Genomic DNA, 16,532 nt, shown 5'->3' with positions numbered 1-16,532 from the left:
GGAGAGGAAGCAACACGCGTAGGAGAGTGAAGTTCCCCCGTAAGCGCATGTAGGTCACGCACTGGTGCGTGGTGGCAGTGTTACGACGAAGAAGGTGGCGACAGGTGGCAGAGAGGCAAGAGAAGGCAGGGGCGAGGTGCGTCGTTGACCTAACAAGCTCAAAAGGAATATATCTAGATTTGATCAAACCGGATCTAAAACTCCCAAGGCGACCATAACAATGGAAAATGTGACGACTGGATAAGGCGGCGAGTTGACAAGGTGGTGGCTAGGGGGTGGCGTGGTTGCTACTAAAACCGGTGATGGGACCAAAAACAGGAGACAAGAAAAAAAACAAGTGCATAAAAGCAAAAGAAGAGGGGGTGGGGTGGGGGGAGGAAGCATGGAAAACCATCCATCCTCCCTAAAGGAACTCACCGTAGAGGAAAACTAAAGAGAGGTCAGATGTTTTCTCTCAAGGGCCGGCGCATATTAAACAAAAATTCCACCTTCTTATAAATAATTTCCTTGTATTGTACATTCATCAATTGAATATGTTGTTCAAAAATATCACAATTACGGTAAATAAGGTAAAAACTAACACACACAAAATAACATCAAGATTTAAGTAGTTTCTTTAATGTCAGGTATGTCTAAAGCTACTATCTCCAATAAAAACAAAAAAAACAAAAACAAAAACAAAAAAACAAAAATCAACTCAAGCTTCTAGGAGTTTGAATAGATGTTAAAATATATTATGAGATTTAAGCGGAATTATCCTTCCATCATTCATTTTTATGGGGGTGTGTTAGATGGTGCAAAGTCGTAATCAGCTGAAACTTCGTCCTCACAAATTTTAATCTTGTTTGTAAGGTTGATGCATGATCAAAATAATGGCCTACTCTGGCTTGCTCTTCTTCTTTTCTGTCTTAGGCTCCGTTTGTTTTGCCGTAAAATGATTTACAGAAAATGTTTTATGTATTTTCAGGTGTTTGACGTGACATAAAATAATAGTCAACGAAAACTATTTTCCATTTGACCGAAAATTTTTCTTTAATTTTATGAAAACCATAAACTATTTTTCGACTTTGAGTATCTCATTTTATAATCAATCGACCATGCTAAGACCCACTCGAGATTTGCCCTGGACCCGCCCAAGACTTGACTGCGACCCGCCAAGGACCTGACCGGGACCCGCCCGAGACCTCATCGGGACCTAACCGGACTTGCCTGGGACCTGCCCAAGACCTTCCTGAGACCCACCCAGGGCCCCACCAGGACCCGCTTGGGACTTGTCCGAGACTTGCCCAAGACTTGCCTAGGGCTCGCCCGGGACCTCACCAGGACCTGACCGAGACCTGCCCGGGACTTGATCGGGACCTGCCCTGAACCCCACCAGAACCTAACCAGAACTTGACCGGGACCCGCCCGGGACTTGATCGAGACCTCGCTGGGACCTAACAGAACTCACCCGAGACTTGATCGGGCCCCGCCTAGGATCCCTCCGGGACCTTGCCTAGGATCCCGCCGGGATTTGATTGGGACCCGCCCAAGACTGGACCGGACCTGCCTGGGACCTACATAGGACCTGCCCGGGACTTGCCCGAGGCCTGCCCAAGACCTGATTGGGACCCGCCTAAGACTTCACAGGAACTCGCCCGGGACTCGCCCGGACCTGCCTGGAACCCACCGGGACTTGGCCAGGACTCGCCCAGGAGTTGACCGGGACCCTATTGAACCTGCATGGGACCTGTTTGGGACCCTGCCGGAACTTGCCCGGGACCAGCCGGTGACCTGCTCGGTCGAGTCCTAATCAGGTCTCGGCGGGGTCCCGAGTTGGTCCGGTCGGGTCTCTGTAGGTCCAAGGAGGGTCCCAATCAATTCCCGGGCAAGTGCCGGTCAAGTCCGGGGAGGGTCCGGTCGGGTCAGGGTCCTGGGAGAGTCCCGATCAAGTCTCGGGCAGCTCCCGCCGAGATCCCGGGTAGCTTCCGGTCAAGTCTTGGGCGGGTCCTGGTCAAGTCCTAGGTGGGTATTTTTATATTTTATTTCTTAAATTATTGTATTTTAGTATTTTTATGTTGTGAATATAAAAAATATTTGTAATTTTTCGTGTGAGCACCAAACGCCGAAAAATGTTTTCATCGTAAAATATTTTACTGTAAAATGATTTTCCTAAAAATATTTTAGACGAAAAATATTTTACGCCGAAACAAACGAAACCTGACTCATGCAATATTTTCTTGAAAAATTAAATATAAAAGAAATAATGTAGAAAGATACTTTATTCTTGAATGAATTTATAAGGCATTGCACAAGTCAATATATAGACTTACAGATTATTTATGAGCTGTCAATTACATATATTCAGCAATATCTCTTTAAATGAGATATTTCATATTGAGTTGACATTGGAGCTGTGTAGGGCCATATTGATGGCCCAGCCAAAAAGGTGGTGGACTTGGAATTTCCTTCGGTGGACGACTTTCGGAATTTGGCTAGCTCCTTCCAGGGCCGGCTCAATATATTTGGGGGCTTTAGGCAAAATTTTGAAGTTGGATCTTATTTTTTTTAATATTTAAATATTAATTAAATAATATTAATTTTAATAATATTATTATATTTTTATAATATTATTATTATTTTCATTCTCATTGTTGTTTCATGACTTTTAAGTTAAACTTTTAACTAGTTACCCAAAAAAAGTGATGTGGCATATTTGTTTTTTGGGGTTAATTGGTCTTATTTTACAATTGGCTTATTATATTGGGGCCTTATTTTAGAGGTCTTTAATTTTTATGGAAAAAATTTTGGGCCTTATTTAAAAAAATAAAAAAATTAGGCCTTAAGTTAAAATAAAATTAAAAATTTTTTGGGCCTTATTAAAATTTTTTTTGAACCTTACTAACTGGGGACCCTAGGCGACCGCCTCAGTGGCCTAGCCTTTGAGCCGGCCCTGGCTCCTTCCCATAGCATACATTTCGCCGGCCACATGAGATCGCAGCTTTCTCATGTTCTAGAATAAAAGCTTCTTATTACAAAAAAATAAAAAATAATAATAATAAAAGCTGCTTCCTTTTTTTTTTTTTTTTTAATTATTTTATTTTTATTATTATTATTATTATTATTTAAAGTACATGTCCCTCTCAAACTAACAATTAATTTGTAATAACTCCAAACAAAAAGATTTGTTCAATGTCTTTTCAAATTATTAAAAAATTTACAATGTCTTTCAAATGACAAAATACCCTTAATAAAAATCAATTTACTAAAAAAAAAAAACAAAAAAACAAAAAAAGCAATCTTACAAATTTAACTCTTATATAATTGTGTTGATGTAGAGCGATCATAAATCAATAGATCAACCTTTATTAAAAAAGTGCTGTAAATTCAATAATTTATGGTTACTCTACATAGTTGCACATGAGTTGTATAAGAATTGAATTTTTAGATTTACTTAAAAAAAAAAAAAAAAGATTAGCGTCAAACTGACTTCGGGTCACAGACTGCATTTTTCCTTTTCTTTGAAATTTATAGGGATTTTTTTGTTTTATTAAAAGAATTTAAAGACATTTGATTTACCTATATTACGAGATTTACGCGGATTAATCATCCTTCCATCGTTCATTTTTATGGGGTGTTAGATGGTGCAAAGTCGTAACCAGCTGAAACTTCGTCCTCGCAACGATCAAGACAATGGCCTGCAGCTCTGGCTTGCTCTTCTTCTTTTGTGTCTTACTCATGCAATATTTTCTTCTAACCACTGCCCAACCTAGATACGCTCGTCATTATTGTAACTACAAAGCAAATTACACTTCCAATAGCGCATTCCCAGTAAATCTCAACATTTCCTTTGCTTACTTAAAAGCTAAAGCGCAAAGCAACGGGTTTTACAATACCAGCACTGGCCAGATTCCGGCGAAGGTGTACAGTCTCTTTCTATGCAGAGCAGATATCTTCCCCGAGTTATGCCAGAATTGCATTATGAACGCCAGCGAAGTCATAAAGAAGATTTGTACAAATCAGGAAGAAGCTTATAGAATGTACGATGAGTGTATGTTACGGTACTCGAATCGATCTATATTCTCTGTTATGGAGATATCTCCAAAAATCATGTACTTTGGCTTCTACAATCTTAGCACAGACGTCTCAGACCAATTTAATGCGACTTTGGCGGGTTTGATGGATGGCCTTGTTATGAAAGCTACTTCTTCTAGTGATTTGTTTGCTGCTGGAGATGTGAATTATACATCCTTGAGTAGGATATATGGTCTGGTGCAGTGCACCCCGGACATTTCTCCAGTTGATTGCAACACTTGCTTACATGTGTCTGTTGTTGATATACTTTCTCTCTTTGATGGAAAGCAAGGAGGAAGAGTTCTCAGGCCAAGCTGCAATGTTAGGTACGAAATATACCCTTTCTACCAGTCCAGGGCTGCTACAGTACCAGCTACTTCCTCAGCTTCATTGACCAAAAACAGAGGTAAGCTCATGGCTTCAGTCTTCAGAGAATATATCAATGACTCTGTTAATCATATTTACTCATGAATAATATCTAATGCTTGTGCGGTGACCTCGTTTAATATTAATGTTTTATGAGGGAGGAACCATGAATCTCTCAAGAGTTTGTCGGGGAAAAATCCTTCTCTAATTGATGTTATCTGATCTGAACCTGTGTATGTTTTGTTTTTGTTTTTAACATCAAAACCGATTTACAAGCGCAGGCATCAAAGGAACACGATCACACAAGCAACAAAACAAATTATTGTTCCATAATTGATTGTCAAGTCTTAGATTCTAAGTAGCACGGTAACAGGACTTGGAGTCTTGAACCAATTCGTGAAAGAGTTTGAGGAGAAGCTGTTTTGGTTGCATAACCAAAACAGAGGTGATGTTTCTTATTATGCAACCAAAATAGAGGTGACGTTCTTATATATAACCGGAGAACCAGAGAGTAGTTTACAAGGTCATGATTTAGATACGGTAAAACACAAAAGGAAACCCACGTGTATGTGATACAACGAGGAAACTAAAAATGGAAATGAGAAAATACTTCTGGTTCCGCTTGGCAAATGGTTGTTTTTTTGTTTTTGTTTTTGTTTTTGTTTTTGTTTTTTTTTTTTTTTTGTGATTTAAGTAGTAATAAGAAGTGATTGACTTTTGTGAGGCAAAAATAAGGATCTTGACGAGCTTAACTTTTGGTCTAGTTGATTATGCTTAATGTTTTTAGGGTTAAATACCTAGCTAATACCCCTGGAGTTTCGTTTTTTTATTTTTTAAGTAGTAATCAAACCCTAAGAAAGAAAAAAAAAAAAAAACAAGGGGGTATTAGGTATTTAACCCATGTTTTTATCTTTTAACACTTTGATGTCCGGTTTCATACGGAAACACTGGATGAATGTTTTATGTTTATATTATCTTTTGATGCTATAGTTTACACTTCGGTGATTATGTATTGTGGGTTAATTAGTTGCTATCTTGTTTGTTTTCAAGTGAAGTCTTATGGTGCATACGCCACTTTTTACTATGAGAGTTAAACGTTCCCCAATGCTTTCATTTGGTCCAAATGAAAATGGGGTGGCTCATCATAGAATTAATTACCAGTTAATTTTTTTGGGCCATTACACTAAGATCTCTAATTTATCAATCTTTATTTTTATTTTTTATTTTTTTGAGCAAATGGCATATGCCATATATTTATTGCATAGCTTGCAAAGCAAAGATGTCTGCTTGCAAAAATTCACTAATACATTCCGGTGGATTATATAACCATACCATGTGTACATTGTCCTTAATTGCCATCCTAGCTAAGGCATGAGCCACCTTGTTCCCATCTCGACGTACATATCTCATCTCCCACTCCCGAATTGGACGTAAATAAGAACGTATGTCCGCTGTCAACTGTCCCCTGTTACTATCATCAGTATTTTCGGAATTTATTGCCTCAATCACATTTTTGGCATCACCTTCCAGCTGAACACGTTGCAGGCCCAATTCCTTGCACAGCTGCACTGCCAGAATAGCTCCCATGGCTTCTGCCGCTGATGGATCCAGGGGTCCCTGTCTTATCTGGCAGCTAGCCGCCCACATCTTCCCCTGATGATCACGTACAACAGCCCCCAAGCCCACGCATCCCTGCTTGACATCAACTCCGGCATCCCAATTGGCTTTAAACCAGCCAGCTGGCGCCGCTGTCCACGCACTCATACTCGTCAAGATAGATTCGGTTGTTATCAATCTTTATGCAACATGCGTTCGACAACTAAAATTTCTTGAGCCCTATCACAATAAAGTATCTGGTATCGTGTATTAATAATGCTATAATCCTTTAAAATTGTCTCAGTTGCTATATCTCAATTGTCCCAATATGTTGAAGTAGATGTGTACAGAAAAAGCGGTAGCTAAAGTGAAAGTTTGCACTTTTCGATTAAATGTTTTATCTATTATTGCTGGAGATATGCTCTCAAATAGTTATAAGGTGTAATTTGGGTGTCAATGAGGGCAATTGAACCTTACTGACTAGTTCATGTTCAGCAGCTGACATGTGTTCATATATATGACGAAACGACGTATTTTTGGTTTTCGCAGGAAAGGAAGCAAACGCTCGAACTGCCATCATCATTGTTGTTCCAACTGCTATTATTGTTATGCTTCTTGTTCTCAGTGTTTGCATCTTTTTAAGAATAAGGAAGCCGAAAAACAATTTTGAGAGTAAGTCGGATTTTGTTAACGTATTTTGGAGGTTTTATTTTTTATTTTTTATTTTAAAATGTATTAACTTGTTCTTCTTCTTTGAAGCTGCGGATGAAATAACAAGTGCTGAATCCTTGCAATTCAATTTCGACACTATTAAAGCTGCCACAAACAACTTTTCTGACGCGAATAAGCTTGGGAAAGGTGGATTTGGGATAGTTTACAGGGTAAGAAAACATTATGATAAGAAAAAAATATATATCATTAATTAATAATTACCTGCTAACCAGTATATTTAAGTCTCTGAAGTTGACTTGAATCATTTTATTTATTCCTTATTTTCATATATTTAGGGAAGGCTTTTAAACGGACAAGAGATAGCTGTAAAAAGACTATCAAAAAACTCTGGACAAGGAGACATGGAGTTTAAGAATGAGGTCTTACTAGTAGCCCAACTCCAACACCGAAATTTGGTTAGGCTTCTTGGATTTTGCTTGGAAGGAATTGAAAGACTTCTTATCTATGAGTTTGTGCCTAAGACAAGCCTTGATCACTATATATTTGGTACTACTGAACTTCTACTCGTACATTATGATCAAAATACTTTCATTTGAGTACGAAAAAGAGCAAATTATAAATATTTGACTAAATAATATGATTTCATGAATATATAGATCCCATTAAGCGTGCAGATCTAGATTGGGGAATGCGGTATAAAATTATAGGTGGCATTGCTCGAGGGCTTTTATATCTTCACGAGGATTCTCGACTTCGGATTATTCATCGTGACCTCAAAACTGGCAACATTCTATTAGATGGAATAATGACTCCTAAAATTTCAGATTTTGGCATGGCAAGATTATTTGTATTGGATGAAACTGAAGGCAGTACAAAAAGAATTGTTGGGACCTAGTAAGTATCAAAACAAGTTATAGCTAATGAGTACAACTAAGCATGCTTGTATATATAATTGATTCATACAAGTAAATTGCATCAGATTAACATGCCAAGATAGCCATAGAAAATATTGTCATTAAATGATTTTACAAAGTAATTAGCAACTCAATTACCATTCAAACTAAAGCAAAGTTTATTGATATTGATATGTAGTGGATATATGGCTCCAGAATATGCAATGTTTGGACAATTTTCGACAAAGTCAGATGTCTTTAGCTTTGGAGTCGTAATTCTGGAGATCGTAAGTGGTCAAAAAATTACTAGTTTTTGTGACACAGAGAATACGGAGTATCTGCTCAGCTATGTATGTATATTAATTGGAACATTCTTAACTTTTATTAAAGAAGTTGAAAATTAATTATAGAGCCTTAAGTTTAACATGCATGTGATATGGTGAGTTGATATATTTCTGCAGGCATGGAGAAATTGGAGGGAGGGGACGACTTCAAATTTCATAGATCCCACGTTAATGAAGGACGATCCAGAAGCTGAAATGATGAAATGTATTCACATCGGTTTATTATGCGTTCAACAAAATGTAGCAGACAGACCAGATATGACTTCAGTTGTTTTCATGCTTAATAGCGATTCCGTGGCTTTGCCTGTACCTAAACAACCTGCATGCTTTATGCGGAGCAATGTTCAATCAACCACATTGCCGCAACTGGACACCAATTGCAGGGTAACTAATTATGAGGCTTCAATTACTGAGTTATCTCCTAGGTAGTTTCTTCTTCTTCTTCTTCTTTTTTTTTTTTTTTTTTTTTTTTTTTTGGGGGAAAGGGAGCTATAATAAGCATGTTTGTATGTAAATTTCACTTGCAATTAATGGTTCGTCTGATGCCCCAAGATCAAATACTTTTTCTCTTCTTGATTCAGTGTCAGCTACAATTCATCTAATGGCCCATGACCATAAACATATATCCACCCAAATATATATATAATTGAACGGGAAGTCATTCTAGCTTATATATAATTTGAAAATATTTGTAGGATTAATACCAGTCAGAAGTGTTAAATTTTAAAGTGTATTTTGTAGTGAGGAACTTTTGTAAGTTTAAATGTATGTAGGGAGACTCATTTACACATGATAGATGACAAATGTCATTCTCTCATTGTTTAGTCTTTCCACCTTACCGCCTTCTATCTTAGTCATCTAACTATCACTACCCTCATTCAACCCACTTCATCTTTCAATACAATCTTACACATTCCCATGAAACATTATTATCATTTCTTATACAAATTTGTTATACTTCCTTGGTCACATGACAAGTCATACTTATCCTGTTTATACCCTAGCTAGGTATGCTTCCATGCCTATCATTTGCATCATATCTCACCAAAACCTTCTACTATCTTGTGCAAATGTATAGTCCAACCCAAGTTTTTCTGTTGCTGTAATATTTCATAAATAAGAATACATTTTCCCTTTAGTTATGATCTTTCTTCTACTTTTGGTTGTATGTCAATGGACTAGTATAACTTTGTTGCACGACTTGAAAATCGGTTTTTCCTCAACTTTTGGACACTGTATTTTTCTTACAAGAAGTTCATCTCAGGCTGGTAAACTTGGAAAATTAGTCCAAGGCAGATAACATTTTACATATTAATATATACAAGGCAGATTATGTCCTCGTCATCACATGGGTGGGGAGAAAAGGACTAATTTTGATGTGCTGCGGCCTGCGTGCGTGGAAGAGCTCGATTTCTATATCCATATATCTCGTGCAGCCTTCAATTAGTCCCAAAGCTTCCTAACTAAAAAAATCAACGAATTAGGATTTTCTCAACTTCAAAAGAACCTAGACTATCCCGTTAATTATATTTAGAGAAATGTTTGGCTTCATTAAAAAGTCCATCTTTTGTCCATTTTAATCCTAGGTGGCATGGTCAATTTTAAAATTGATAGATTTTAAATAATAAATTAATAGATTTATAGAAAATGGGTCATGCCACTTAGGATTAAAATGGCCTAAAGATGAACTTTTTAATGAAGCCAAACATTTTTCTTATATTTAAGGGGTATTTTTGTCATCTTAAAAGGTGAAAAAAAATACAATTTAAATATAATTAACTGGATACTGATGCAGCATGACTTAGTGGCTGTAGCGAAGAACATCAATAAGCAGCAGATAAATATTTATAGATCTTGATTCTATCAATGATTTAAGAAATCTTCTTGACAAAAGATAGATACTCTCTAGGTTTTTAAAGAAAAGAAAGAAGAACATTCAACTAGTCTGAGGTTTCTTATTTAACAAAATCAATAATCAACATAAACTGCTTTTCTCTGGAGGCTATAAGCATATATTTATAGCCTAAAACCCTAAACTTAATAAAATATGATATAAATACCCCCAAAACCCAAAACCTAATAAAATAACGAAATAAAGACTCCCAAAACCCTAACCCTAATAAAATAACAACATAAAGCCGGCTAAAAAATAAAACAAACTGACATATGGCCATCCAAACGGCACGACACTTAAATGACAAAAACATAAAATAACATATGGGATCGGAATACACTCCGATCTACATCAGATACTCTCCAGTTCATTTGAACTAGGGAGGATCCAGTTCCTTTATAGTGTTGTGCATCACCGTAGAATGATAATAAAGGGTAATTAATTTGTTGCTTTTTTCACGTGTGTGAGTTGTGGACAAGGAGATGTGGAATTTAAAAATGGGGTTCAATACAATATATATATAACACTGGAATTTAGTTAAGCTACTTGGTTTCTGGTTGGAAGGAAATGAAAGATTTCTTATCTTTGAGTTTGTGTCTAACACAAGCCTTGATCACAATATATTTGGTGCCACTGAATTTCTATTTGCACATTATGATCAAAATACTTTTATTTGGGTACCTAAAAAGATCAAATTTTAAATATTTGACTAAAAGATATGATTTCTTGAATACGCAGATCTTGTGAAGCGTGCAAACTTGAATTGGGGAAGGTGATACAAAATTATAGGTGGCATTGCTTGAGGGCTTTTATACCTTCAGGAGGATTCCCGACTTCAGATCATTCATCATGACCTCAAAACTTGTAACATTCTATTAGATGCAAAAATAAATCCTAAAATTTCAAGATTTGGCATGGCGAGATTATTTATGTTCAATCAAACTGAAGGCAGTACAAATAAAATTGTTGGGACCTAGTAAGTATCAAAACAAGTTATCTAATGACTACAACTATACATGCTTGTATAATTGATACTTATGTATAAGTAATTGCATCGGATTATCATGCCAAGATAACAATAGAAAAGATTGAAATTAAGTGATTTTAACATAGACATTAGCAACTCTATTACCATTTAAACTAAAGCAACATTTACTAATATTGATATGCAGTGGATATATGGCTTCAAAATATGCAATGTTCAGGAACTTTTCGACAAAGTCGGATGTCTTCAGCTTTGGTGTCTTGATTTTGGAGATTGTAAGTGGTCAAAATATTACTAATTTCTGTGACACACGAAATATGAAGTACCTTAATTCTCAGTTATATATGTATATCAATTAGTACCAGATGCTTGACTTTTATTAAAAAGAAGTTCAAAAATTAATTATACACCCTTTTGTTTAACATGCATGCGCGCATTTGAAAATTCTAAAACGACTCCAAACGACACCTATTCAAATGTCTAGGTGATTCACAAATATTAAGCGGAATAAGATCTGACCTAACAATCAATAATCAACCAAATACAGATATGTAATGAAAATCAAGAACACAGATATTTGGTTACGAAGAGGAAACCATTTAGAGAACTCTCTAAATGTAAAACCTCTCCGGGGCAGCCAAACCCAGGAAATCAATCCACTATAAGAAGAATAAGGAATACAAGAAGAATTACAAAACCTTTGCAATTTACTCTTCCTTGTACACGACAAGCGACCCACTTGACTTCTACCGCAGTAGCCCTTTCCAGAACATCTGGCACAATTCTTCTATAAGATTTCCTTTCACCGGAACTCCGATTGGCTTCACGTATTTAATCCCTTCTCAAATAATCTAGAACAATATCTCTCTCTAAGCTCTCTGATTTTGCTCTCCAAAAATACGTAGGTTACAATGGCAAACTCCCGTAGCTTAAATAGAAAAATACACAACATAATACTGCCGTGTCCGGACATGGCTGATCTGAGGTCCGGACATGGCTAGGTTTACTTATTCGTAACCTAGTGATGTCCGGACCTTCAATTCGTATGTCCGGACATCTCAACAAACAAGTGTTCTCTGGAACTGAGGTCCGGACCCAACATTTGGAGGTCCGGACATCTCCTTCAAACTTCACGTTCTGGATATCAGGTCCGGACCCAGCGTCTGGAGGTCCGGACCTGCCTCATCAAGCTTTGCTTCTGGAAATGGGGTCCGAACCCGACTTCTGGAGGTCCGGACCCGGACTGTCCAGTCTTCATCAACAACTCCGATCGATGGGCGTTTGTGGTCCGATTGAGCTGAAATTTTGCAGGGACGTTCATAACACATGAATCTACATTATGAACGGTGGAGATTGGATTCTGAGCATTCTATATCAGTGTTTGAGCCGTGAACAGTAGCATCTGCATTTTGGAACTGAATTAAGCCAACACAAGAACTAACAAACTCCCCCTTTGGCAATTCAGTGACAAAACCAAAATGTCGAGCCAATCCCATCATCTCCCCATATTTACTCCCCTTTTTTGTCACAGAATGACAAAAGGTCTTCATGTTTCCTGAAACACTTCACAAAATACATCAAGGCATATGTGGAACAAGAAGACATAAATAAAACTCATAAAAAAAAAATGATGCGTGATTATAAAAAAACATCAGCAAAACTCCCCCTCAATGTATGACTCAATTAACAACAGGAAACTGGAAATGCAAAGCATGTTTCTCCCCCTTTAAAAGTTAAATGAACACACATGATAACACATCAAGGACTCATGTATTGCACAATGAATATCCAAAAGCTTTCCTTTTTTTTTTTTTTTCTTTTTTTTTTTTTTTTAAAACAAAACACCAAAAAAAAACTTGTATAGATAAGCAATAGATCATGCATGCTCGTATGAATATCTGAACAATTCGGAGTGATCAACAAGCTACACTTACACCGTAAATGTACCATATGCATGACACAACCTTGGTCTGTGAATGCAGTCAAGTAGGCAATAATCAGAAATCTCATGTGATGGTGTAGTGTGTGAGTACTCCCATTAACTAAGATTTCATCAATGAAAGGCAAATCTAGGCAGACATTTTGTAAAGGAAGACCAGCAGTCTGATTCAAACCACAGTAAAACCTTATAATGTTAGGACCTAGATTCCCTCATCCGATACACTCCCCCTGAGACTGATCATTTTCTTTTACCATGTCCTTTAGTAATCATCTATTTCCACAATGATTTGATTACTGATTCTTTCTTTAGGGACAGACAGAAGCAAAACTAAGTCATTTGAGCTTATTTTATCCCTTCTTTTTTTTTTTTTTTTTTTTTTTTTGGAAAATGTTGGAATTTTTAGGAGCTAGGTTCAACTAACGAGTTGGTCAAGTGGATAGAACTGACACTACCTATCTTCCAAGCAAAATGTTTGCTCCAAATTCCCAAACACATAACAAAATCTAAACCTAATGGGGGCAAAAAGTGCACAATTTCGAACATGAGAAAAACTGACTCTTACTCCTTTAACAGTCTTCAGAAAAACAAGGTTTATCAGAAACATATGGAGCAATAGATGTAAATTGCAGAAATATTGACCCCACTCATATGTAAAATATTCATTTGAGCACAAGACATGAGAAACTGAGTATCTAACAATTAAAACAATCTAAAAGAATAAAAAATAATCAAAGAAAATAAAAACAAAGCAAACAAAAATTAAGAAAAAAATGCCCTAGAACAGCTATAGACAAATATCAATATGCTCAATTTCTAGGCATGGTCTATGTGCCCACCTAATCTAGGTGAGTCCATTACCACTCCCCTTCAATGGGTGAATGGTATTAATCTTCTTGACCCAAACTTTCTTCACATCAGGGACAACTGTGTGACTCTTTTCCAAGACATCTAACCGTGTTACTACGTCTCTCATCATGTTGAATAATTTCTCATAACTATTTCTAGAATGGAAATATTCTCTTTTAGGCTCATGACTGTTAAGCTGAAAACACTTAGGACGAATATGTCCAATCTTACCACAGTTATGACAAGTAGGAATAAACCTTTGAGAAGGTTGGTTCCTTAACATGTGCATACTTCTCGACTTAGAACTAGACATATAGGAATCAGTTAGAGTTCCCTTACCTTTTCCATCTTTGAAAATTTGAGGAGAAATTACCTTCTTTTCAGCCAAGCTATCTTCTTTGTTCACTGGTTTCACAAAAATCATCTTTGAAGAAGAAGCAACATTAGTAGATAAAATAGCAGATTTATCAAAACCCAATCCAGTTCTATCAAGCGAATGTTTCTGATTATGTAGCATTTGATTTAGCTTTTCACTAGAGAATTTTGTTAAATGATTCTTTGATTCATTCAGTTCATTCTCTAAGGATTTCACTTTGGCATTTAGCATTTGATTTTCAGACATCAAAGTATTATGAGTAGCAAGAGAATCAGTTAAGGTGACAGAAAGTTGATCATTTTCAAGATTAACCTCATTGAGTTTCTTCAATTGCTGCTTATTCAGCTTTTTCAGTTTAGTGTATTCCACAAAGAGATTATTATAAGCATTTTGCAAATCATCTTCTTCTTCCGAATCATTATCGGACACACCTTGTTTGTCTTGAGAATTACACTCACTATTCTCATGCTCACTCTCATAACTAACTCCAAATGCTAAGTAATTAACTCCTTGTTCAGCATCGTCCTTGTCTGACTCATCACTTTGAGTCACATTAAATGCCTTGCCATTTGACTTTCTCAAGTTAGCACAGTCAACACGAATGTGTCCATGTCCTCCACATTCGTGACATTTGATACCTTTAGGTGACTTTCCTTTCTCAACATTCTCATTTCTAGATTTCTCAGAAAATTGTGAATTGCTATTTCTAAGATTTCCTTTCTTGACTCTAAAGAATTTCCTAAACTTCTTAGCAAACATAGCAATTTCTTCCTCATTTCCAGAATCCTCATCAGATGAACCACAAGAGTCAACCTTAACATTTTTTGCCTTAAGAGCAATATTTTTGGTGTTCTTGTGTTTAGGAAGAATTAGCTCAAAGGTTTGAAGGGAACCTACAAGTTCTTCTACTCTCATAGTATCTAAGTCCTTACTCTGTTGTATAGCAGCAATTTGGGGAATAAACCTCTCAGGCAAAGATCTTAAGATTTTTTCACCACTTTAGCATCATCCATTTTCTTTCCCAAATTAATGGTAGAGTTTCTAATGGCACTAAGCTTTGAATAGAATTCATCAAAAGTTTCGTCTTCCTGCATTCTAATCTCCTCAAGCTGAGAAACCAACATTTGAATTTTTGAAGTTCTAACAACCTTAGTTCCTTCATGTGTGATTTCTAAAGTTTCCCAAGCTTCCTTAGCTAGTTCACATCTAGAAATTCTAGAAAATTCCTCATTTGAAACAGAGATGTAAATAGCATTTATAGCTTTGTCATTCGCAGTAGCATTATTCTTTTCCTCTGTTGTCCATTCAGCTATTACTTTTTCTGGACGTGTCCATCCAGATTCGACAATATGCCAAACATTAATGGATTTAAAATATGCTCTCATACGAATTTTCCAAAGCGTATAATTTGTTCCGTCAAAGACGGGAAGAGAATTATGAGCAACAGTATGAGACATTTGATATGGAGTCTCGGATCACACTCAGGAAATAAATCCTTCACAGAGTGAACCCGCTCTGATACCAATTGAAAATTCTAAAACGACTCCAAACGACACCTATTCAAATGTCTAGGTGATTCACAAATATTAAGTGGAATAAGATCTGACCTAACAATCAATAATCAACCAAATACAGATATGTAATGAAAATCAAGAACACAGATATTTGGTTACGAATAGGAAACCATTTAGAGAACTCTCTAAATGTAAAACCTCTCCAAGGCAGCCAAACCCAGGAAATCAATCCACTATAAGAAGAATAAGGAATACAAGAAGAATTACAAAACCTTTGCAATTTACTCTTCCTTGTACACGACAAGCGACTCACTTGACTTCTACCGCAGTAGCCCTTTCCAGAACATCTGGCACAATTCTTCTATAAGATTTCCTTTCACCGGAACTCCGATTGGCTTCACGTATTTAATCCATTCTCAAATAAGCTAGAACAATATCTCTCTCTAAGCTCTCTGATTTTGCTCTCCGATTTTGCTCTCCAAAAATACGTACATATAAATGTAGCAAAATTGTGTTTAAATAGAAAATAAAACAAATAAAGCAGCCATGTCCGGACATGAGCAATCTGGTGTCCGGACCTTCCCTTCACAATAATCGTTTCTGGAAATGGGGTCCGGACCCAACTTCTGGCGGTCCGGACCTCTCCTTCAAAATCCAGTTTCTGGAAATCAGGTCCGGACCCAGCTTCTGGCGGTCCGGACCTGCCCATCAAAACAGGGTTGCTGGTTTCTGTGTCCGGACCCTTCTTCTGGTGGTCCGGACAGGTCATTCAACAGGAATTCTCTGGAAACTGGGTCCGGACCTGACTTCTGGGGGTCCGGACATGGCCTTCTAGAGTCTGTTTTTGAACACTTTGAGATGCTTCATTTTCACCAACTTTACATGCAAACTGAATGAGCCAAAACATAACCCAACAAACTCCCCCTTTTGGCCATTCGGGGACAAAAACAATTTTTACATGAAAATGACACATCAAATCAACTCCCCCTTTTTGTCTCAGAAGGACAAAAGGAAACAAACAAACTAACAACCCAAGAAATCTAAAAAAAAA

At 36.9% G+C, this 16,532-nt stretch overlaps 1 protein-coding gene across 1 annotated transcript; it reads left to right on the top strand.

Annotated features, from left to right (window-relative positions):
- Positions 1 to 1,722: 1,722 nt before the first annotated feature.
- Positions 1,723 to 8,353, top strand: LOC132170065 (cysteine-rich receptor-like protein kinase 44). The gene is made up of 8 exons (XM_059580977.1): positions 1,723 to 1,960; positions 3,845 to 4,459; positions 6,565 to 6,687; positions 6,775 to 6,896; positions 7,023 to 7,233; positions 7,344 to 7,581; positions 7,780 to 7,930; positions 8,042 to 8,353. Exons 1-8 carry the CDS (start codon positions 1,723 to 1,725, stop codon positions 8,351 to 8,353), a joined length of 2,010 nt encoding a protein of 669 aa, XP_059436960.1.
- The last annotated feature ends 8,179 nt before the right edge of the window (positions 8,354 to 16,532 follow it).

Source organism: Corylus avellana, chromosome ca2 (assembly GCF_901000735.1).
Source record: "Corylus avellana chromosome ca2, CavTom2PMs-1.0".
In the NCBI taxonomy this organism is placed as follows: Eukaryota; Viridiplantae; Streptophyta; class Magnoliopsida; order Fagales; family Betulaceae; genus Corylus; species Corylus avellana.
This window is presented reverse-complemented; position numbering and strand designations above follow the sequence as displayed.